This window comes from Chrysochloris asiatica, unplaced genomic scaffold (genome assembly GCF_000296735.1).
Source record: "Chrysochloris asiatica unplaced genomic scaffold, ChrAsi1.0 scaffold00054, whole genome shotgun sequence".
NCBI lineage: Eukaryota > Metazoa > Chordata > Mammalia > Afrosoricida > Chrysochloridae > Chrysochloris > Chrysochloris asiatica.
This window is the reverse complement of record NW_006408572.1, coordinates 10,315,408-10,339,546: the sequence shown is the minus strand read 5'-3', so window position 1 is coordinate 10,339,546 and position 24,139 is coordinate 10,315,408. Positions and strand designations below refer to the sequence as shown.

General features: G+C 46.1%; 1 protein-coding gene across 3 annotated transcripts in view; it reads left to right on the top strand.

The window, feature by feature from the left end:
• Positions 1-23,095, top strand: part of MYH10 (myosin, heavy chain 10, non-muscle) — a 161,047-nt gene extending 137,952 nt beyond the window's left edge. For all 3 annotated transcript variants that reach the window (XM_006863416.1, XM_006863415.1, XM_006863414.1), the window contains 15 exons: positions 1,471-1,615; positions 2,558-2,764; positions 4,217-4,321; positions 6,412-6,564; positions 6,707-6,955; positions 7,199-7,411; positions 8,117-8,329; positions 10,448-10,609; positions 14,443-14,571; positions 15,639-15,727; positions 16,555-16,678; positions 16,752-16,960; positions 18,540-18,648; positions 19,830-20,002; positions 21,363-23,095. In XM_006863416.1, coding sequence (XP_006863478.1) covers positions 1,471-1,615; positions 2,558-2,764; positions 4,217-4,321; positions 6,412-6,564; positions 6,707-6,955; positions 7,199-7,411; positions 8,117-8,329; positions 10,448-10,609; positions 14,443-14,571; positions 15,639-15,727; positions 16,555-16,678; positions 16,752-16,960; positions 18,540-18,648; positions 19,830-20,002; positions 21,363-21,507 — 2,425 coding nt within the window. In that variant the 3' untranslated portion in view covers positions 21,508-23,095. The remainder of the gene's footprint in view (positions 1-1,470; positions 1,616-2,557; positions 2,765-4,216; positions 4,322-6,411; positions 6,565-6,706; positions 6,956-7,198; positions 7,412-8,116; positions 8,330-10,447; positions 10,610-14,442; positions 14,572-15,638; positions 15,728-16,554; positions 16,679-16,751; positions 16,961-18,539; positions 18,649-19,829; positions 20,003-21,362) is intronic.
• The last annotated feature ends 1,044 nt before the right edge of the window (positions 23,096-24,139 follow it).

Genomic DNA, 24,139 nt, shown 5'->3' with positions numbered 1-24,139 from the left:
GCATGGAGGCACCCCACTCTGCTGTGTCTCGTGCTCTGGCTCCTGGCTCTGCTGCTGCTCTGCGGCCACTGCTCTGGTGTCACAGGGTCCAGGAGGTTCAATGAGAGGCATCTCGGGGTCCAAAGGAGGTGCTCCACGCCTGGCTCTTCTTTGATGGTAGTGAGAGTCCCCTCTCCTGCTTCTGAGAGGACTCATTTTAAACCAACTTACGCACACCCACATTTAAATAAAGTTCCAGGTTTTAACAGTAACAATTAAATCTGTTCACTTCTCCCATCTTTTCTTACCCAGACCCATCAGAACAAAAATGTTGTTGGGTGGCAGCTACAAAGATTATGGGTTGAAGGTGGTGGCGGTGGTAGTTGTGTGCCAACTCATAGGCACACAAAGCTATGAATCTTCACGGGAGCAGAAAGCCTCATCTCTCTCCCACAGCGCAACTAGTGGATTCGAACTACTGACCTTGCAGCTAGCAGCCCAGCTCACTACACCACCAGGGCTCCTTAGGGGTAAAAGAGCTTTATGAAATAATTCACATCGTCATACTGTACACGCATGTTAGGTAAAGCCTTAGTTTCTCACCAAATAGTCTAATTCTACAGTCCTTTATACCTGAAATACCCTGATACCAGACTCTAGAGGCCCTTTCTGAATCAGGAATGCAGCCCTTCCACCTGCCTTCTAAGGGCCCTGCCCTGTCCCGCCAACAAATCAACTCCCTCGCCCATAGCAACCATTCCCTTGAACCATTTCCTGGTAGTTTTGGGCTTTGTTTTCTTGGTAGATTTATAGTGTGTTCATTAGCTGCAGCTACTGTACAGTAACAGTGAGGAGGAGTCTTCCTTTTGTTACGGCATGATGTCCTGATTGACGTGACTTTTACCACCCCGTAGCTCTGAAAAGGCCGTGGTGGTGCGGTGATTAAAGCACTCAACTGCTAACAAGCCGGTTGGCAGTTCAAATCCACCAGTCACTGGTGTGGAGAAAGATGTGGTAGTTTGCTTCAGTAAAGAGTTCCAGCATTGGAAACGCTATAGGACAGTTTTGTCTGTCCTCTACAGGGCTTCTGTGAGTCAGAACTGACTGGATGGTAGTGGGACTGGCCTTTCTGACTTTCTGCTTCCAGTTTATTGAAATGTCTGCTGGTGCTGTGGCAGGAAGTTTGTTGTCTGGTGTTAACCAGTTCCTGACCGCCAATGAAACAAGACTGCCCAAATAGTTTAAAAGACCTTTGGGGTGTTTCACTGTCTCAGTCATAAATCAGATGTGGACTGGAAGTTGTACTGGTTCTAGAAGAATCTCCTGTGACCACAGTCATGGATGTACCACCTGTTTGAAATAGCACATCAAGTCTACAGCAAAGGGATGGGTTTAATATTTAAAGCAAAAACGACACTTTGAAAACATACTTAATTTCATTAGTTAGCTAATTCTGAGCTTTTTTCTTAAAAAAATTTTTTTTTTCTCTAGTACAAAACGTGAGCAGGAAGTGGCAGAGTTGAAGAAGGCTCTTGAGGAAGAAACTAAGAACCATGAAGCACAAATCCAGGACATGAGACAAAGACACGGCTCAGCCTTGGAGGAGCTCTCTGAGCAGCTAGAGCAGGCGAAAAGGGTAAAGGAAGTGCCTGCCGGGCTAGTTCAGCACTCAGGGGGGCCAGCTGGGGGCACCAGTTCTCAAAAGGTAGAGAGAAAAGTCATATATACCCTGGATTTTTTAAAGACTAGGTGAGTCCAACTACCATCCCAAATCACATATTCCTCCCCAAGTTCTCCTTTCATTAATATTTTTCCAATCAGTTTGTTCTTCTCACACTGGCTATAGGAATACTTGACATTCCCTTTCAAGTGTGTGTTATACAAAGCACATACATAAACTTAGGTATATTGGCTCTCCATCCTGGTAAACTTAATTTCACGTACTCTTTAGCTAAAACCATCCACCTGGGCAGATTAGTCATCTCATGATTTTTCGTCCTCATAAAACCACCATGTTTTGCTCTTGCTGTTATTTCCGTCTTGAAATAGTCTTTCTCTGCTTGTCCAAATACTGCCTTTTCTCTGGTGACAGTACATTTCTGGGATGTTGGCATCCGTGTGTGCCAGTCACTGTACTAAGTACTTACATGCACTGTGGTCACACTTGGACCGCTGTGTGGTGCCTCATCACATCACAAACTGTCTTCTTGATACTCAAATGTGTTCATCTTACCCCAGCAATAAGAACTAAACCTATACAAAGGACAGTGTGGATGATTACCTTGGGTGCACTCACATGTTCCCTGAACTGAAAATCAGGATAGATGCCCCAAGCCATGTGTCCAACTGCCAAAGCACTGCCCACCGTTTTCTAACCGAGTAGACCCACGGTGTGCACTTGTGTGTTCCTCATAAAAACACCTTCACACTCAGAACAGCAGGTGTTTCCATTCATTCAGCAAAAGCCAAGTGCAGACTCCCCAGATGACAGGCACAGAGCTATAGGTTAAAAAAAACAGCAATTTTTATCAAGGAGTGGCATCAAAACACCAGTGCATTTTGGATTTTTCTTCTCTAGTTCAAAGCCAATCTGGAGAAGAACAAGCAAGGCCTGGAGACGGATAACAAGGAGCTGGCGTGTGAGGTGAAGGTCCTGCAGCAAGTCAAGGCCGAATCTGAGCACAAAAGGAAGAAGCTTGATGCCCAAGTCCAGGAGCTCCATGCCAAGGTCTCGGAAGGAGACCGCCTAAGAGTGGAACTGGCCGAGAAAGCAAATAAGTTACAGGTAAACCTAGAGAATCTTGGCTCTGGGCACATTCCCTCGAAGCATGTCCACAATATACCCCTCTTATGGCCTTAAACAACCCAATGAAAATATGCTACTAAATACCTGGAAACTGCCATCATAGTCACTCCATGGCAAGGGGATGTGTCAGTCCACTTGCATAAAGATGTCTAGTCTTAGAGCAGTTCTACTCTGGCCTAGAGCGTCACCGTGAGTCCAGATCAACTCGGTGGTAGTGGGTTTGGGGGGTCTGGGTTGGTCATAGAGGCACCTTCTGCCCAACATGTATCAAGATATCAGACTCCCAGAGGGAAAGTAGTGTCTGCAAGGTCTGATCTGATACGTGTTCAGCATGATGTGATGGACTCGCTACTATGTCTACATCTGAACAATTGTAAAAGAACTTTTGACTTAAAATACTAAAGTTTAGGCCAAGCCCCTGTGGGCCCAAGCGTTGTTGACCGTCCAAACCATAGGCTCTGAGGATCAGACTCTAGCCACCTAGTAGACATAACAAACTGTCCCTCATCTGATTATTCAGTAATGCTTGTTAGTAATCTCATACGTGAGCCCTGGATATCCACAGACAAATGTAAAAACCTCCCCTAAAAGCCGAGACTGTAAATTCCAATAAGCCAAGTACCCCCCCATCCAAAAAAAAAAGCTAAAGAGGATAGAGAGAAACACTGTAAACTGATGATATATAGTGGGGAAATAATCAATGTAATGAAACAAGCTATATGAATGGTTTAATGTGAAGCTGATGATGTGCCCTGTAAACTTTCACTCAATGCAAAATAAAAACATTTAATTAAAAAAAAAAAAAAAAGAAAGAAAGAAAGAAAAAAAATATATATTATGAGGCAAAAAAAGATAGCATTTGCCAAGTTATAATCGTTGCTAGGTATCTATACTATCTTCGTGGGGTTGCTTTGTGAGACTTTCTAAAATAAATAACCTTAAAAACAAAAAAACAAAAAAAAAATGCTAAAGTTTAACCTTCTTTAAGTCTCTTTAATAACACTCACAGTTCTGTCAGAATAGGAATTATACTTGCCCCCAAAACATTTTTGTTGTGAAAAGGGATCAGAATGAAACACCTGCAGAAAGTGTGACCTCTTCACCTAGGATCGCGGTTATTACTGCAAAAGATTTAGTATAGTTTTTTTGTCTCTTACCAAAATAAAACAAGATGGTAAAGCAAAGTTAAGAGAGCACCCTTCCCTGTGTGGCATCTGTCTTGGGAATTCTCCGATCCTGTTAGTATGTTGAGGCCAGGAGAGTGGTATGGTGTCTTTGAAGGCAACTAGCACTTGGTGTTGGAAAGCTTCCTTAATAAATCGTGGAGTTTTCTAGTTAGTCCATGCTCAACCCTACTCTACTTTGTATTTAAGAAAGATCCTTTCCATTTGCCTACTGTCAAACTGAATGGAATCTTTTCTGTCCTTGCAGAATGAGTTAGATAATGTCTCCACACTTCTGGAAGAAGCAGAGAAGAAGGGTATTAAATTTGCTAAGGACGCAACTAGTCTGGAGTCACAATTACAGGATACACAGGTAATAATACTTCTCTTAACATCTGTATAGTATGTAAATTGGTAAAATAAGCTGCTCCCTGAATTAACTTTGCTATCTATAACTTTTGTTGATTGTATGTCATGCGTTTATGTTAAGCCAGCTCTGGTGGCATGGTTGGTTAGGTGTTGGACTGTTCATAGCAAGGTTGGTGGTTGAAACCCACCAGCTACTCTGAGGGAGAATGATGAGACTATCTGTGTCCACATTTACATTTTAGAAACATGAATCTGGCAGACAAAGACCAATCATTGATCTTGTGCTCTGGTAGAGATTGACACTCTCAGAGACCCTACAGAGCAGTTCTCCTCTGTCCTGGAGGGTCACTGTGAGTCAGAAGCCACACGATGGCACTGGGTTTGTTTTGGGTTTGCATTATAACCAGCTGTGGTACTCAGGACATTGCCCTTAGAGCTCAGTAGCTCCTGTGCAGAACCTTTGGTTCCTTTGTAAGCCTGGCAGGTATATGGGCAGCCTGCTGGTCACTGCCAGATTTACTCAAGCAGTGGTCTTACTGACCCAGGAAACAGTCCATTTGTGAAAGGGTAGGTTGAAGCCTACTCATCATTCTGTTAAAGCTCGTGTTGAATCCTTTGTTGGGGGTGTTTTTAAGGCAAATAAAAGTTAGATTGGTGGTTTGTTGGTGATTTGAAGTAATTTAGCTTATTTTCTTCTTTTCATCTTATTAAATTTGCAAATACGAGTGTCTATCTGCCAGCTCTGGGCTGGGTGCTGGGGATACAGGAGTACAAACCTTACATCTACAGGAAACACTGTAATTTGGCAATTGGGGGACAAGTTCAATGTAACTGGAGTGGACGCTGTGCCAAGGCCACGTCCTTATTGATGATACTGACAGAGGCAAGAGCTAGGTCACTGCCTTTGAATTTTTCGAAGCCTAAAAGGAGAGCTAAAAGAGACATGTTTGTACTTGGCAGAAAGTAAAAAAAAAAAAAAAAAAACAATCATTGGGGCGGTCCTCAGGACTGGAGGCGGTCTAGCAGGAAGCGACGGCAGCAGTGAGAAGATGTTAGAAGGACAGGCATCCCCTGGAGACGCGCACCCCACTTCCATACAGCCCGTAGTTAACAAACCAGCCCTTCAAGTCCATTATATTATCAGTTCAGGGTACATTCAGTGGTTAGTAATAACAAATGGGCACTACTTTTACACACATCAAACTACTGTTACTGCTACTACTGTCTTACGTTGAAGATGTGTTCACGTATCTGTCCATGTATCGTTCCTGTTTGTATGCCTAGAAAGGTACACTGGATGCTAAGACAAATATTTGACGTTAGGTAGGAATCATGCCTAACTGTGTCAGAACAGGTACAAATGCAGAGACTGCCTATAACTGAGAAGGTGGAGGGGAGGGGGGCATCTCAGATGACGCTTGGATTTCTGACCCAGGCCCCTAGATGGATGGTGCTAGGCCAAATGAGTTTGAAACAGTGTTTGTGTTCAGAGCTTTTATAAAATGATTGTGTGTGATTTTAAGCCATTTGTATCAGTGACACTGTGTGCCCCTCCAACCCTACAATGCTCTTTTCTTTTCAAACTTCTCATTGTGACTTGGGTGCAGGTTTACAAAGGTGATCATCAGCTTTCCAGTCAACAATTCACACACATTTCTGTTTCATGTCATTGATTGTGCTCCCCTCAATGGAATATCACTCACTCCACTTCCTCCCTGGGTTTCCTGTTTCCATTCCTCCTTCTTTCCTAACCCTTCTGAACTGCGTCCTTGGGGAAATGCTGCCCTTTGGATCTCAAATGACTGATTATTCTAAGGTGTGCCTACCTCCCTAGTGTTGCTGGTCCCCTTATAGACCTGTGTCTGGTTTGGCTGAAAATTGAGCCTCTGGTGCGAGTTCACTTCCAGACCTGAAGGGTGACTAAGGGCCACCGTCTTAGGGGTTCCACCAGTCTCTCTGTGACCAGTAAGGCTGGCCTCATGACATTGAGTTTTCCAGCAACTGTCTTTTTATGGTATGCATTCTTTAAAAATAGGTGTGCTTTGTTTTAGTGGTTAATATGATTTAAGTATTGACCTTTTGGAAAATAAACAGGAACTTCTTCAAGAAGAGACTCGTCAAAAACTCCACCTGAGCAGTCGGATTCGGCAGTTGGAAGAGGAGAAGAATAGCCTCCAAGAGCAGCAGGAGGAGGAGGAGGAGGCCAGGAGAAACCTGGAGAAACAGGTGTTAGCCCTGCAGTCCCAGGTGTGTGTCCCCTTAGCAGCAGTGGCTTTAAAATATTTTATTTTCACAAAGTATTGAAAGAAAAAGTTGTTTTTCTTTATTCTTTTAAGTGCAAAAACCAGTAAGTTCTTCAGTATTAATCTTTCTCTGATACAAAACCTAGTTGACTGACACCAAGAAGAGGGTGGATGATGACTTGGGAACAATGGAGAGTTTGGAGGAAGCCAAGAAGAAGCTTTTTAAAGACGTGGAGGCCTTGAGCCAACGCCTGGAGGAGAAGGCTCTGGCTTATGACAAGCTGGAGAAGACCAAGAACCGCCTGCAGCAGGAGCTGGATGATCTGACAGTTGACCTGGACCACCAGCGCCAGATTGTCTCCAACTTGGAGAAGAAGCAGAAAAAGTTTGACCAGGTGCGTCATGTCTTGTTCCCTGATCCAGATGTGAGGAAAACACCACACGTTGTTTCCTCCTGGCCCAGCTCTCGTGTTTGTTGTTTTTCATATTGATAACAAAATAGGAAAAAGCAGAGAAGCACAAAGAAGGAAATAGGAGCACACCCACAGTCAAGTAGTAAGACTCTTAGCAGTAAGTCAGACATGTGGTGCATTTGGGGAGTTTGTGTGGTGGTGTTTTCACTGCCTGTCTCTCTGCAGCTCTTAGCAGAAGAGAAGAACATCTCTGCCCGCTATGCAGAGGAGCGGGACCGCGCGGAAGCAGAAGCCAGAGAGAAGGAGACCAAAGCCCTATCCCTAGCCCGGGCCTTGGAGGAAGCCCTGGAGGCCAAGGAGGAGTTTGAGCGGCAGAACAAACAGCTGCGTGCAGACATGGAGGATCTGATGAGCTCCAAAGACGACGTGGGCAAGAATGTGAGTTGGCATGGGGGAGCCTCTGGGGACGGGTCACTGCAGAAAGGGAATAGACAACTGCTGAGGAGGCCTGCAGGGCCCAGAAACACAGATCCCAGCCAAGGATTTCAGGGGCCCTGTACAGAATTAGGTGGTTAAAGTGTCCTAGGGTACGCTTCCAGGCTTTCTCAAGTCTGCTTTAGTTGCCCTTATCAAAGCTAAACTTGGCATGCTTATAACAGCATTTGGGGGGTGGGACTTTATTCTTGGTCCCCTTCACTGGCCATCACTACTTTATTGTGTTTTCTGGTCTTTATCTGTCATATGGACACTATCCTACCTGGTTTCACAAAAGTACTAAAGAGGTGCGAGGCACTCTGAAAAGCATGAAGAGTTCTCTAGAGAGACCAGCTCTTGTTTTTCATGGAGTATGGGCTCTTGGCACAAAAGGGAGTAAAGACTGCCCTACCTTCCTGCTGAGTCTGTTACCCATCAGAGGATGGTGATTATGGACCACGTGTGAAATGAGGATGTGAGTTTTGTCATCGCAGTCCTGTACTTTGAAGTAGGAGTGAAGTACCACACACCCACACACATAGGCTGACCCCTAGTGACCAGAGTGGCCAGCATTGCCACATGTGGCCTACAGAATAGGAAAATGGCTGCTGTCCTTAACTGTGCCTTTGCCGAAGGTCAATTCTTTTCCTGGTGCTTGCTGTGGTTTAGGTTCATGAACTTGAAAAATCCAAACGGGCCCTTGAGCAACAGGTGGAGGAAATGAGGACTCAGCTGGAGGAGCTAGAAGATGAACTTCAGGCTACAGAAGATGCCAAGCTCCGTCTGGAGGTCAACATGCAGGCCATGAAAGCCCAGTTCGAGAGGGACCTGCAGACCAGAGATGAGCAGAATGAAGAAAAGAAACGGCTGCTGATTAAACAGGTAGGTCAGAGGGAGCTGATTAAACAGGTTGCTCCAGGGACCAGGATGACTTTTGGGGCAGATCCTTTCCATTCAAGTTAGATAGAACACATTAGCTGGAGTAAAGTTGGTTTGTTTGATCATTTGAGACTCTCAGTCTCTGAAATGTACTGTAATTGGTTCTGATTTTTTGTTTCTCAGTATCATTGCTATTTGCAAACCAGGATACTTATATTTTGGTGAGACATCCTAACTGAAAATGTAAAGGGAATAATGGCATTAGGCTCCAGTTCTGGAAGTCTTGGGGGTGTGATGGAAGCGAACCAGTGTGCACCTGGACCATGTAGTTCAGCAGGTTTCTGTAGCTCAGATCACCTGCCCTCATCACCCCACTCATTGCAGTGGGGGGAAAAAATCACACATTTAATTTTTTTTATTCATTTAAAAGTTGCTGGGCACTTAGGTTTTGTATATTTTTCTGGATATGTTTCAATTTAGGTTTAGAAGCTTCTAATTTAAACATTTACTTTAAAAACTTGTGACTCTTTTGACATCTCATGGAATTCGTGGTATCAAATCTTAGATCTGGGATCATTTCCCTTATTTCCATTCTGCTGTGTTTATTAGTCATGTATTTATGGATAAGCAGTTACCCCAAACTTGGTGATTTAAGACAATTAAACCTTTGTTATTTCGTAGTTTCAGGAGCTCAGCAGCTGCGTGGGGTGGTTGTGGTGTATGTAGTTCCTCAGGGATGGTAGGCAGGGTTTCTGAAGGCCTGGCTGGGGCTGGAGGATCCATCCGCTCAGTTCCCCTCCACATGGGCCTTCATTGGCAAGAGCAGCCTCAGAGAAAGCAAGCAGCCAGATTCCTCATGTCTCTTAGGACCCAAGTCACACGCCAATCAATTCTGTTAGAAGCCAGTCGCTAAGTGCAGCCCACATCCAAAGGCGAGGCTCTAGATGCTCACTCTTGAGAGTAGGAATATCAAAATTTGTTGACATTTAAAAATCACCACTCTCAAACGTGGCATGGCATTGGATGCACACAGGCAGCCGGGTTTCTGCAGAGTACAGCAAGGGGACAATGAATGTCTCTTCATGTTGCCTGTAAGCAGACACCCATGCCCCTCCTCTCTCCCACCCCTGCCTGTCTGCAAAGCCCAAACAAGAAAGGCCTGTTTGTCTGCTGAAAAGCATGAGTTGGGCCATCTGCTCAGCCTAGTGCCGCTTTGCATTACCCTGGATGGTGGCCCTTCCCAGCGGGCACCCCATGTGGGACCACTTCAGATTTTGACCCTCAGCAGCTCTCTGTTGGTGGAGATCAGGGATTTGCCTCGCTCATCTCTGTACCCACAGCTCTTACTGCAGTTTGGGGGGGTGCAGTAGCCCTTAGTAAAGTGAGTGAACAGATGAAGCAGGAAAGGTGGGGAGACCAAGTTAGGGCGCTGACAGGCCTTCCCAGTGAACTCAAGCTGATAAAATTTAGAGCTCAACAGCTTCCTGTCATTCCACATTTTTAGCTCATGTCTATGATGTAAATGTTGGAGAAATGGTTTAAGCGACCAGAATACCTTTTCTCAGCACTCATGCACGGTGTGAGTAAATAACACCGTGCATCCCAGGTGCTGGAGTGACAGGGCTATCTGTGGACCCCACCATGTCTCCTCAGCATCTGCTCACTCTCATTCCACTCATCCATACACTCAGGTTGGCCTTCCTTCACCTTGTCACTTCTCCAGCGGACAGCTTGTGTGCCTCCCTCTTTTCCTTGTGTACCAAGTATTCCCACTGGTCAAATCTGGTCTCTCCACCCCCGGACACAAGCATGCCCACCAGGTGCTCTTCCCCTGTCTATCCCAGTCTCTTATTGTGATCCAGTTGTCTGATGCCTTATTGTGGAGCAGGTGTTGGTTGTGTTGTATTGTGTTGTTGTTTGTTTTTTTAACAATCCCTTTAGATGAAAACTCTGGTTTTCTGCTATTAATGATACTCTGCTCCGTAGGAGAGAGTATCACTACAGTGCCGGAAGGTTCCATTCATCCTTGTGCCTGAGCCCTTGTGCATTGAGGGCTGGGCTGCCCATCCTCAGGTGAGAGGAGGTTCGGATGTGACCGGGCATACTCGGGACTGTCCTTAGGTCCGGGAGCTGGAGGCGGAGCTGGAGGACGAGCGGAAACAGCGTGCTCTTGCTGTCGCTTCAAAGAAGAAAATGGAAATAGACCTGAAGGACCTTGAAGCCCAAATTGAGGCTGCGAACAAAGCTCGGGATGAAGTGATCAAGCAGCTCCGCAAACTGCAGGTACACACAGCAGTACCCTGGCTCCGTATGTGTGAGCTGGTCCTACTGAGAGCAGACACCCACGGCCCTTACATGGTCGGACTATTGATGTGCTGAGGTGCTGTGTGGGCCAGGTGGACGACATGTACCTATGTCCCAACTCACGCTAGCAATGGAGGCTCCAGGTGGAGCTTCCTTATGAAACAGCCCTTGTGTTGATTTAAGACTTCTGGGAATACCCCACTCCAGAGTCACCCTCAGAGGAGGCTCCTGTTGACTCTGTGGAATTTTCACATCACCACGACAGAAAGTGTTTTCTATAAGAATTCCCAGTGTCCATGGGCCCTCTCGTGTCCAACTGATCGGAGCATACCAACAGACAGCTTTTCATTAGAGTTAAACCTTAGGGTTGGCAGAGGATTGTAGTACACACACATACACATATATGTTCTCCCCTCATGTTGTTGTTGTCAGGTGCCATCGAGTCGAAACCGACTCATGGCGACCCCACGCACAGCAGAACGAAACAATGTCCGATCCTGGGCCAACCTCACTACCGCTGCCACACTTGAGTCCATCAGTGATGCCACCTGGCCAATCCATCTCATTAGAGGTCTTCCTCTTTTTCTCTGACCCTCCACCTTACTCAGCATGACATCCTTCTCCAACAATTGTTTCCTACGGACAATATGTTCAAAGTATGAGAGGCTTTATGAGGGGAGAACTTAATGTTCTCCCCTCATAGAGAACATTAAACTGAATTTTATTTTCAATGTTTGGGTGACTTAAAACTGAGCGGGGAAAATGGCATTGAAAAAGCAGCGAAGAGAGATTGTTCTTATATACTGATTTTGTATTCTGCCAACCATGTTGCACTCGTTTATTGGTTCTAATAGCTTTTGTAAGTGGATTCCGTAAGATTTTCTCTCTATAATATCATGTCATCTTCAAATACAGCTAGTTTTACTTCTTCTTTTCCAGTTTAGATGTCTGCTATTTGTCTTACCTGATTGCCCTCACTAAGGAGCTCTGGTAGTGTAATGGTTACAAGTGGGACTGCTCACCTCAAGGTCAGAAGTTTGAAACTACCAGCTGTTCCAAGTGAGAAAAATGAGGCTTTCTGCTCTGGTAAAGATTTACAGCTTCAGAAACCCTGTACAGGATAGACTCCACCACCGTTACCCTGACCCAGACTCTCCAGTCCCGAGTTAAATAGATGAAAGAAGTCAAATATCTTTATCTTGTTCTTATTTTCAGAGACAGCGTTTTGTCTGTCACCATGAAATAGGATATTATTAGCTGTGGGTTTTCCATAGATGATCTTTATCAGTTTGAAGATGCTTCCTGGATTCATAGTTTGAGTGTTTTTATCATGAAAAGGTGTTAAATTCTTTCGGTGTTTTTTTGCAATCATTGAAGTTGATCATGTGGGATTTCCCTTTAGTAGTCCAGTGTGTGTCTTCATTCTCTAGTGCTGCTACAACAGAAATACCACAAGTGCGTGACTTTAACCAAAGTTCACTTTCTCACAGTTTAGGAGTCTCAAAGTCTAAATTCAGGGGTGCTTGCTCTAAGACAAAGTTCTCTCTTTCAACTCTTGGGGAAGGTCCTTGTTGCTTTCGTTTCAGCTTCCTGGTTCCTGGGAGATCTCCATGTGTCTTGACATCTGTCTTACCCCATCGCTCCTCTACTTGCTTATTGATCTCATTTATATCTCAAAAGAGATTGATTTAAGAGACACCCTACACTAATCCTGCGTCATTAAACATAGCAAAGACAACCATTCCCAAAAGGGATTATAACCACAGGCATACAGGCTAGGGGGCACTATTCAGCCCCTAACATTCCACCTTTTGACCCCCAAGAAATTCATGTTCTTGACACGTACAAAATACATTCATTCACCCCATCACATCATCATCCCAGAAGTCTTAAATCAAATCCAAGTCCAAACTGAAATCTTGTGAATCATCTAAATCAAATATGGGTGAGACTTTGGGCATACTCCATCTGGGACAAAATTCCTTTTCATTCTAGATTTCATTACAAGTTATCTGTTTCCAAAGTAAAATAGTAGAATAGGTACAAGATAGACATTTCCATTGCAAACAGGAGAAACTGGAGGGAAAGAAAGGCTAACCCAGCACAACAATTTGTGTGAGCTCTCCAGGCCTGCAAATAATCATCTGTTCTCTTGAGATCATTTGGGGAATGGCCCCACCTGCCAGTTTCTAGGTGTTGGCCATGCTCTCTGGATTCTGGGTAGAGACCCCTTGGCCCTGGGCTTCAGCAGCATCTTTCAGGCCCAGTGGGACAGCAGCTCTGCTTCCTCAGCTTTAGGTGGCCCTATTCTAGTACATTTTGAGTAGTGACTTCATCTACTTGGTCCCAGTAGGCGCCATTCTTCTGTCCTTTGGGCAGCACCTTCCTGGCATACCTTAATGGCAACCCCATACTCCATAGCTGAGGTGGTGAAGATCTGACTTTGTGATCCAGGAGAGTGGGACCCAACTCTTCATACCCAAGAAGGCCCTGGTTCCCTCGCTCCTCCAACAATCTGCTGATCTCCAAGCTTCTCCAGGGCTGGTCCTTTTGTTTTCTTAGAGGACAACAGCTATAGCTTCTCTGACTATAGAATTCCAAGAGGCAGATAATGTTCTCTCCTTTCAGTATTTCTCTGTCTCCTCCAGTCTAAGCTGATGTGTTTTCTGCTGTGGTAGTTAGAGCCATCAACCACAGCTTAGTCTCTTTAACAAAAGTTGTGTAGCCACATCCTTGAAGAAAATTCTAGGACATGTGTCCTTTGTTTGTTCAACAGAATTTTTCAAGTTTTGTTTTTATTTTGCACAGTTCATTTTAAGACCATCTCTTTCCCCTCACATTTTATTATAAGCAGCAAAAGAAACTGTGTGGGTCCTTTAAGATCTTGCTTAGAAACCTCATCAGCCAGATATCCAAATTTATCACTTACAAGTTCTACCTTACACCTGACATTTGAACATAATTCAGACTTCTTTACTGCTGCATGAAAAGCATAGCTCCTCCTCCATTGTTCAAGCACACATCGTAAGGCACATTTTCATGTCCACATTTCTAACTATTCTGTTGCTAGCACCATATGTATTCTCTGATAGAGACGTTCATATCTCTTCACACTTCCTTTTGAGCACTCACTAGAATTTTCTTTGATATCCATAATTCTACCAACAGTCTCTTCAAGGTAATCTAAGCTTTTACTATTGTTTGCTGTTAAGTTCCATCAACTCAGTTACAACGCATAAAAACCCTATATATGAGGTTTCCAAGGAGCAGCTGGTGGGTTTGAACTGCTGACCTTGTGGTTTGCAGTCCAGTGCTGATCTATAGCTGCACAGATCCTGATCTGCACCAGGAGTCTCTTCCAGCCTCTACCTATTGCCCAATTCTAAAGCCTCTTCCACAATTTAGGTATGTATTAGAGCAACACCCCATCTCTCAGTACCGAGTTGTGTCTAGTTCTCTAGTGCTGCTACAACAGAAATACCACAAATGGGTGACTGTAACCAATTGGAATTTTATTTCCTCGCAGTTTAGGAGGCTAGAAGTCTGAATTTTGGGCACCACCTTTTGGGGGAAGGCTTTCTTTGTCGGCTCTCAGAAAAGATCCTTTGTCTCTTCAGCTTCTGTTTCCTGGTTCCTTGGAGATCCCCATGTGTTTTGGTATCTGTCTTACCTATCTCGTCTCTGCTTGTTAAAGCTCTTGGATATCTCAAGAGATTGACTCAACATACATTCTACACTAATCCTGCTTTGTTGACATAGCAAAGATAACTAAGACTGATTTCTATTCCAGTCTTCTTTCTATTTAATCTTAGGCCCAGATGAAGGATTACCAACGTGAGTTAGAAGAAGCACGTGCCTCCCGGGATGAGATTTTTGCTCAATCCAAAGAGACGGAAAAGAAACTGAAGAGTCTGGAGGCAGAAATACTTCAGTTGCAGGAGGTTGGTTTGTCCATCTATCCATTTGTGCAGCAAATATTTGCCCTTGACATTCTCCAAGATCAGAAACATACTTCTATATCTTTGTAGCACAGCTTAATTGTAATTTCCATTTTCTGTGTGGAACTGGAATGTGTTATTATTTCAGCTTGGCAAATAGAAAGTGGTCACACTTGGGCACTGCTCAGACATTTTCTCCCTTCTGGCTAAAGACAAAGAAACTGACCAGGCCTTGTTCCAGTGTGTCTGAAAAAAGGTGTGTTCGTTTGGTGTTGGCAAGCATCAGGAACATTGCACTCTGACCTGGTGTTATGAGATTGCTGGCCAACTTTGGGACTTTGGACAAGTCCGTTAATCCATGTGGACCTCAGTTTCCATATGTTTAACGATAAAATAAGAATTTTCAAGTTCTTAGACTATGAGCTCAGTTTTCAGCCTTGTGGGGTAAGAAATGGGACCTGACCACTTCCTGTGGCAGGTCTTTTCAAAGGACATGTGTGCAGAACCGGCAATCAGGCACCTTGTCCTCTAGAGGCCATAGCCTGGGCCACCCCGTTGTCACCCACCTGCCTGTTTGCTCAAGCCTGGCTGGCAGGGGTTCATAGCCTTGGGAGGCGGAAGCTCTGGTCCCAGCAGGGGCCCTGATGTCACCTCTTCCCCCTGGAGCATGATTCTCATGGCACCCCACAAGGACATCACTCTGGGACCTTGATGGTCAGTCACTGGCTTTTCTAGCTAGTGTATACAGTCTCAGAAGCAGACTCTTTGTGTGCCATGAATAGGTCCAGCTCACGTTTCTTTAGAGTTCTGAGTTTGCGTGAAGTTCCTGTTGAGTTTGTGAAGAGTGTCGCCACTCTTCGGTAGGAAATGACGACAGCACAGCCTTATGTAGACTCCAGCATCCCTCGTGGGCAGTTTTGTGTAAGGATGTTTACCCAGCATGTCTGCTGGCTCACCCGCACCCACTATTGTCTGTCCAGCTTACTTCCTCAACTTGAAGCTGCAGTTTGGGGGCATTGACAGATTTCACCGTTGCAGGACAGAGCTTAAATCTGTCTCCACTCCTTTAGGAACTTGCCTCGTCAGAGCGAGCCCGCCGACATGCCGAGCAGGAACGTGATGAGCTGGCCGATGAGATTGCTAACAGTGCTTCTGGCAAGTGAGTCTTGGGCAGCAGGAGGGCAGGGCAGGAGTCCAGAAATCGGGGGTGCCAAGTGGAGCCCACAGGCAGCCTGTGGCTGGGCCCTCCCCCTTGACCACAAAGGCTGCAGGTGGCGTTTGGCTTCTGGGAGCCAGTGATTCTATGTAAGCTGGAGAGACTCAGTCAGGACGTTACGTTTAGGGACTGTAGACCGTCACACCTCCCAGTGCCAGCCCATTTAGCAGCCTTGTACGTAATGGATGTGATGCAAATGCATTTGGAACTCACCTGGTTCCCTGTAGATTGCCTTCCTTGCAATGCATTCTTTGCTTTAAAGTTCATTGGGTTTAGCAAGCAGATTCCTTAGACCTGATCTTTCTCTGAATTCTTTTTTTTCTAAGAATCTTCGTTATCTTTTTCCAATTACATTAATTTCTCCATTTAATTGTTATACTGAGGAGACGTAATATAGGAACAAAAAACCAAGGCCCATTTACTAGTACACCATGAGGTAGAGTTGGAATTTGATTCTTAGTGCAGGAGAAAACAATTCAGGAATGTAGGCCTGGGAATGCCATGGTGTGTTTTGCATTTTGCATGAACACTGACTGTACTGTATGTGGAGAACAGATGGGGAGAGGTAAAGGGCAGCAGGGAAGCCAGTGGGGAACATTGCCACTGTGGTCCAGGCAAGAGATGGTTGGCTGGACTAGCGCAGTGGACGTGGGGAAGGAGAGGAGCAGACGTTGCGAGTGTGGTCAGCAGGCCTTGCTGATGGGTTGGAAGTGGGTGCAGGGTGTTGTGTGAAGCTAGTGCTGAGCCAATGCACACTCCTCGCCTACCAGGTCCGCACTGCTGGACGAGAAGCGGCGTCTGGAGGCACGGATTGCACAGCTGGAGGAGGAACTGGAAGAAGAGCAGAGCAACATGGAGCTGCTCAATGACCGCTTCCGCAAGACCACACTGCAGGTGGGCACACTGGCCCCGGGGAAGAGCGTGCTGCCCTCCAAGCACACGTGCCTGAGCCCCGTCTCTTCTCCAGGTGGACACACTGAACGCAGAGCTGGCAGCCGAGCGCAGTGCAGCCCAAAAGAGCGACAATGCACGCCAGCAGTTAGAGAGGCAGAACAAGGAGCTGAAGGCCAAGCTGCAGGAGCTGGAGGGTGCAGTCAAGTCCAAGTTCAAAGCTACCATCTCAGCCCTGGAAGCCAAAATTGGGCAGCTGGAGGAGCAGCTGGAGCAAGAAGCCAAGTAAGACATTTTGCTACTGTAAGCCGAAATGGACTGCCTGTCTGCTAGAGACCCAGCTCCAGGCCAGCCTTGTGAGTCAGGGAGCAGGTACACGTGCACTTCATCGCATGGGGAAGAGATGACAAGAATGCATTGGATCAGGTAGGAGAACATGGAGTGAGTCAGATGAGTGTCAGGAGTGAGGTCAGGTGGCCATGGTGAGTGGACAGGGGCACTGGACCCACCTCTCAGCCCACCGCCCACTGCCATGGAGTCTGTTCTGACTCAGAGTGACCCTATATAGTGTCTCTGAGACTATAAATCTGTACAAGAGTAAACAAACAGCCTCCTCTTTCTCCTGGAGGGATGCTGGGGGATTTGAACTACCAACCTTACAGTTAGCAGCCTAATCCACAGTGCTGCCAGGGCTCCTTATCCAGGCTTAGCTAGGGGTAATCCACACGGTGCCCCAGGATTTCCATAGCTTAAACCTCTTGACCTCAGTATCTCAGCCAAGTTGGTGGCACCATGCAAACACGCTCCAGGGCAGGCGAGCAGATGTGCAGTGCAACCAAACTGGCAGTTCTCCCAAACGGACTGGCGCCGGCCAGCCTCCACAGTTGCTTTTGTTATCAATCATTGTGGAATTGTAAGGAATCGCCTGATGGGTTTTGCAGGCCAGCATTTATAGTTCTAGAAGAATCACAGAATGCCACAGCTAGAATAGACCAGTCAGCCTTTCAGTGTGGAGACTGCAGCCCTGCTCAGATCCCACCATCCCAGCCCTTCCCACTGTAGTCTTGTGACTCCACCAGGAAAAAGTGAAAAAACTCCAGGATTGGGATTATCTAGGTTATAATTACTGTGCCTTGCTCTGTTAGCTGGCTCCATTGCAATCCATTTTTGCACGTTGTTGTTAAGTGCCATTGAATCTGTTTCAACTCACAGCGACCCTGTATGGGGTTTCTGAGGAGCGGCTGGGGGTTTGAACTGCTGACCTTGTGGTTAGCAGTCCACTGTGTATCCTACAGCACCACATCAGCAGACTATTTATTTAAAACATAACTTTTTTGGGAAAAAAAATTTTCTGAAGAGTTCTCTAAATAAGTTACCCTCCTTGACATGGGACCAAGGAAGGCCTATCCAGAAGCGTGGTGATACGTCAGCTCCTCACTAGAGAATGGCCAGGGTTGTTCCTCAGTGTGGGCTGCTATAGTCTCCAGTGGGCAGTAGGTAGTGCAGTTTGAAACGATCCCTTGATACGGATTTGGGTTTGTTTCTAATGTTCTAGCTAGAAAGATAGGTAGTGAGTAGATTTAACCCATTAAGATTTTGTGTTCCAGAACTCTTGTGTTCAGTAAAGATGAGAGCTGACATGTGGCCTGTGCTGCTGAGAAAGGCACTGAAATGGTCCCTGCTCTGTGTGGGGAGCAGCGTACGCTCCAGCTGCCAGCACTGGCACTGGGGAACGCCACAAAGGCCCTGGAAAGCCCTCCAACTTGTGTAGTCATCCAAAGAAGCAGCTCTCAAAAATACGTATTTTTTTGCTATTCAAAATACCATTTCAGGGATTTCCAGACTAACCTGAGTCTTTCCATAGGGAACGAGCAGCTGCCAACAAACTAGTCCGTCGTACTGAGAAGAAGCTAAAGGAGATCTTCATGCAGGTTGAAGATGAACGTCGCCATGCTGATCAGTATAAAGAACAGGTCAGTGAAGGGCGGGGGGGAACTGGTCTCCCACCTTGAAGGTGCTCACAGAGAGATGAAAACAAAGCCAAGTGTTACAATTTGACTAGCAAAAATTAAGTTAGAAAATGCTGCTACATAAGGCTTTCGTTTCAGCAAACATGTACAGTTGGTGTTCCTGGCGGGAGGCTGCTGGCCCCACCCTCCAGTGGCTCAGGGAGACACATACTAGAGATGGCAAGGCACACTGGTGGGGAGGGGAGGACAGGCAGGAGAGCCAGCCATGAGGCTTTTCAGAACGTGGCCTGACTCAAACTGTAAAGTTCCTGCCCGTTTCCTGACTGAAATGCACACTTCCTGAGTGAGGGTTATTGTCATTAAATATGGGATGACAGAATGGGGGGTGCATGAGATGTTGTCTATAAAGGTGAAGAGGAAACAGATGTGCTATGAGGGACCCCAAAGCTGTGAACATTTGCATGCAGACACCCTTTTCCTACGTTAACAAGGGAGGACATCAGTAAAATCTGGGTCAGATGTATATTTGGGCCTTTCTCATGGCCTCAATCCCCACCGCTATGATGAGATTTAACCGCTAGCTGCAGACACCAGAACAGAAAGTTGAAAGCTGGGGTTTTCGCTACTTTCTATTCAGTTTCTCCCCTTCTGCAGGCAGGCACCCAGCCTTCCTTTCCCACCCGCCCTCAGGGCCTTGCAGCAATGAGGTTTGATGTGAGCACTGGCCAGTCTCATATGGCTCAGGAGTGAATGACCCAACCAGGGGTCCCTTGGTTCTCTGTCAGGTCTTCTCAAAGCGGGTATGAACTTGAATTGAAGGAGAGCATCAGAAACACCCTTACTTTAAAAACAGATGTGAAAGTACACTGTATAGTCTCTGAGTGTTGGGGATCCACCTGCGTGGGTCTACTGCGTTTTTTAAGAAGAGCAATTACCCTTCACAGCCACTTTGTGAAGTTACCACTGTACAATGCCGTTTCTCTGTAAAAAACTCATGAGTGAAAATGGGAGTTTTGATTTTTCTGTATTTCCTTGAGCTCAATGACAAGTGGTGTGTGGGCATTGGCTTTGCTGAGATCAGCAGGTAGACCCGTGTGCTGAGTGTGCTCACACTATTGACAGGCAGAGGACTGTGCACATTCGGCTCACTGGATGAGTCTGTCTTGATTCATTTGTTCCCCAAGATGGAGAAGGCCAATGCCAGGATGAAGCAGCTTAAGCGCCAGCTGGAGGAAGCAGAGGAAGAAGCTACACGTGCCAACGCATCTCGGCGCAAACTCCAGCGGGAACTGGACGATGCCACTGAAGCCAACGAGGGCCTGAGCCGCGAGGTCAGCACCCTCAAGAACCGGCTGAGGTAAGTGAGCTCAGGGACTCCATGAGCAGCCAGGTCTCAGAGCCTGCAAGAAGACTCAGGATTTGAATGGTTTTTACTTGGATTCGTGTACAGTGTGGCCCGTTACTTCTCTTGACTTCTTTCCCATTTATCCATTCAAGAAGTCTGGCATTTCTAGTCATTCTTGGGAAGAACAGGCCCACTCGCTGCCCTTGCTATTCACAAGTGATTCATGCTAATAAATGGCAGTCGGCCCGAGCACTAGGCCTGCCCTTCTCCTCACTGTCCGTTACTGAAAGTACAACCTCCATTGCGAAGCAGGACAGGAGCCCCTCAGAGGGCCATGGGCTGCCCTTCTCAGCACACGCTTTTCTCCACTGGGCTGGGCACAGGCCACTGAGGAAGGAAGCATGTGAGCGCTGAAGCATAACTTCCTCCCCCAAATAACAAGGATCAGCCAACTAGCCCACAGGCCATATGTGGCCACTATTTGCCTTAATTTTTATACAACCAATGAGGTGTAAAGGAGCCTGGTGGCACAGTGTGTTAAGCATTTGGCTGCTAACCAAACGGTCAACAGTTTGAAGCCACCAGCTGCTCCGTGGGAGAAAGATTGAGGCCGTCTGCTTGTGTAAAGATCTGCTGACTCAGAAACTCTGGAGCAGTTCTGCACTGTCCTCTCAGGTCACTCTGAGTTGGAATGGACTCAATGGCAGTGAGTAATGAACTATACGTTTTTAAAAGATTGTTTTAAAATGAGAAAAGGGGGCAGAGACCCTGCCTGACCTACAAAGACTGAAATAATGACTGGCCTTTTATAGGAAAATTTTGCTGACGCTAGGCTAAAATATCCCTTACCATTTCTACCACAGCCAGTCTTGAACTGAAATCAAGCCGTCTTCCATTGTCTGAGGACCTGCTCAGGTGTAATTCTGCGTGATGCAACAGGGTGAGGGGTGGGAAACACAAAGTCTTTCCTACTCGTGCCACCCACCCATCTCAAAGATGACGCTCTCAGGAGGAGGTGACAGTGGGGGGTTGCATAGCACGGCAGCCTCGAGCTCCTGTGTCCATCCGTCTCCAGTTTTAGTGTCCAAAAAAAAAAAAACCACTGCTACTGGGTCCAAGCCTCTATAGAGGGTTTCCCAGGCTATACAAGTGCACCAAGCAGGCAGCCTCATTCTTTTCCTCAGAGTGGCTGGTGAGTTTGAACCTTGCCAACCTTGGGGTCAACAGCCTACCACCTAATCCACAGCACCATCAGGGCTCCTTAAGTGTAGAGAAGGATGTCGCTAGAAGTTTGGGTCTGGTGTCCACTGGGGTTGTTGGTGCTTTCCCACAGCCTGTGTTCTTACAAACACAGATGCTTTGTTCTCTCCAGGCGGGGCGGACCAATCAGCTTCTCTTCCAGCCGATCCGGCCGGCGCCAACTGCACATCGAGGGGGCTTCCCTGGAGCTGTCAGATGATGACACGGAAAGTAAAACCAGTGATGTCAACGAAACGCAGCCACCCCCATCAGAGTAGAGCCACAGGAAGCCGGTGGAGGCCATACAGTGTGGCACAGGAACTCACCGGCTGCTGGCCTACCTTGGGGCCGCCTACAGATTTCGGAAATGAGCACGCCTACGAGATTCCTTACTGAAAGATCAACTGTGTCTTAAGGCTCTCCAGCCTACCCATACCATTATCCTGCTTCAACTCTAGGTACAATTGCTCCCCCTTTTCTATATATATATATATATATATACACACATTTACAACACACACAAAAGATTGCCTCTTCATTGCATCTATTTTCCATATATTCATCAAAAGACCATTTTATAATACACGTTAAGAAGACCCCTTTTTGAAGCGGACACTCGTGCCCCCTGGTCCCCAGGGCAGCGTGGTTGTTGCTCAGTCGCTCTGCATGCTCTGTTCTACAGACCGCTCCTTAGTTCTGTGTTCCTCGGCCACAGCAAGTCTCTTAGAACATTGTGGAACCTAAACTGCACTTGTGTCTCATTTTCCTCAAATAATGATCATCACAATTCAGTGAGTAAACTGTGAATGGGGCTTTGGAGAGATCAGGAGGGGTGGGATGGACTGGAAGCAGCAGCATCCATTTGGGGGTTTACCATGCCCACCTCCCAAGGCCCTCGAGTTGATGGTGTCCCCACATTTATGCCTGTGAACCGTCCTTGGCCAGAGCTGGTCTGTACATAAAGGATAATGGCCGTGGTGGAGCTGTGGCCCCTGGTGCAATCACCACTTCGACCTCTGGATGTGGTCTCCTCAACACTGGCTTTGCCAGGGCACCTTCTCATCAGAAACCAGCAGCTCTGGGCCCCTAAGGTGGTGGAAGGCCCACCCTCATCAGTCAGGCTCTCATGCTGACCCTGCAAATTCAGCCGCTGCTTTGAGCCCAAAATGGGAATCTTGGTTTTGTGTCCAAGACTTGTTCCAAGTTTGTCAGTGAGGTTTGCAGAACCTCAAGACAAGATGCCATCTCCTGAATGTTGACATGCCAGTGGATGTGAATCCCTTCTCATTTCTCCTCCTCCTTCCCTTCGGACAGTGTTACAGTGAACATCTAGCATTCTTTTTTTTGGTTAATAGTTGAGCAAACTGACATTACAGAAAGTGCCTTAGACACTACAGTACTAAGACAATGTTAAATATATGATTTGCCTCTATAACAATTTAATGTATTATTAAGTTTTGACTGTGCTTCATATCATGTACCTCTCTAGTCAAAGTGGTATTATAAACATTCAGTGACAATGAATCAGTGTTAATTATAGATCCTTGATCCTCTGCAATGTGCTTGACAACACAAACCTTTTGGGTTAAAAGCTTTAACATCTGTTAGGAAGAATTTGTGGGTTCGGAATCTTTGATTCCTCCCTCTCTCCTCTCCCCTCTTGATGAATTGTACTGGCTGTTGACCACCAGACACCTGACTGCAAATATCTTTTCTTGTATTCCCATATTTCTAGACAATGATTTTTGTAAGACAATAAATTTATTCATTATAGATATTTATGCCTGCTCTATTTACTTGGAGGAAAAAGCACCCGTTGAGAATAAAGAGACCTCAATAAACGTGAAGAATCATGTGGACATGGAATCTGTTTTCTCACCCTCTGTTCTTGGCTCCCCACCTCTGGTGACCACCGGAGGTTATTAGCTGCACAATCTTAAAATGAGGCCAGCCAGGCCCACAGCCCACGTTCCTTTGAAGAGCTCTGTGCTCTTGGCAGCTCTCGAACGACAAGCTGCCTCTACAGGCAGTCAGCCTCCAGTCCTGTCATCACTGGAGTCCTCAGTGGTGTGGGTGCTGGCAGACCAAACTCTTGAGACAACAGGACAGAATCTCCCAGAGGGCTTTGATCAAATCCAATGAAACACATTACTGGATTAGTCTTTTAAGAGATCTAAAAAGTTTCTGGCTACATTTTAGGTAGAATGCCCATGAAAATGCTTTGGAGGAAGATTCAGTGGTGAAGACCCCAGGGCAGCCTCTATAGTATGGACCAACTAGGATAAGCTTGGTAACAAAATCATGTGGAGAATGCAGATGTTTATTTCACAAAATTCTCAGGATAGCCTGGTTCTCATGGCGTGGACCATATGTTCAGGCTTGGCAGTGGTGGAGACGTGGAAAGTAACCCAAAGTGCAAGTAAAAACTCTTTCTCTGCTGGTTGCCTTAACTGGTGGTAACATCACAGTTTCCCAAACAGCCTTTGAGGAGATATCATCTATGGGGACTGATTCCAGTTCCTGGTTCCACAAAGGTGTTCATTAGAAGGGACCCTTCTTCACTAAGCCAATCATCATTTCATCATTGCAGAAAAGTAATAAAAGTTGTGTGAGATGTTTAAAGTACAAGGAAGATATTTTATGCGACTGGGCTTTGAGTATGTAAAACATTAAAAGTTTGAGGTTCTGCCCAGCAGGAATGTAGTTCATCAGGAGAAATTCAGGCAAAACTTGAGAGAATCTTGTTCTTCAGTGTTTAAGATGAGGCATTGCTGGGGTTTAACAGGTGGCTGCTGGGAAAGCTTCATGCTCTGTCCTTGCCACAGTACAGGCGCTTGGTTTTTTAATGCAAACATTCCAGAGAATTATTTTAAACTGTTTGGCTGTTTGGGTAGGAAGAGCACTCGTATT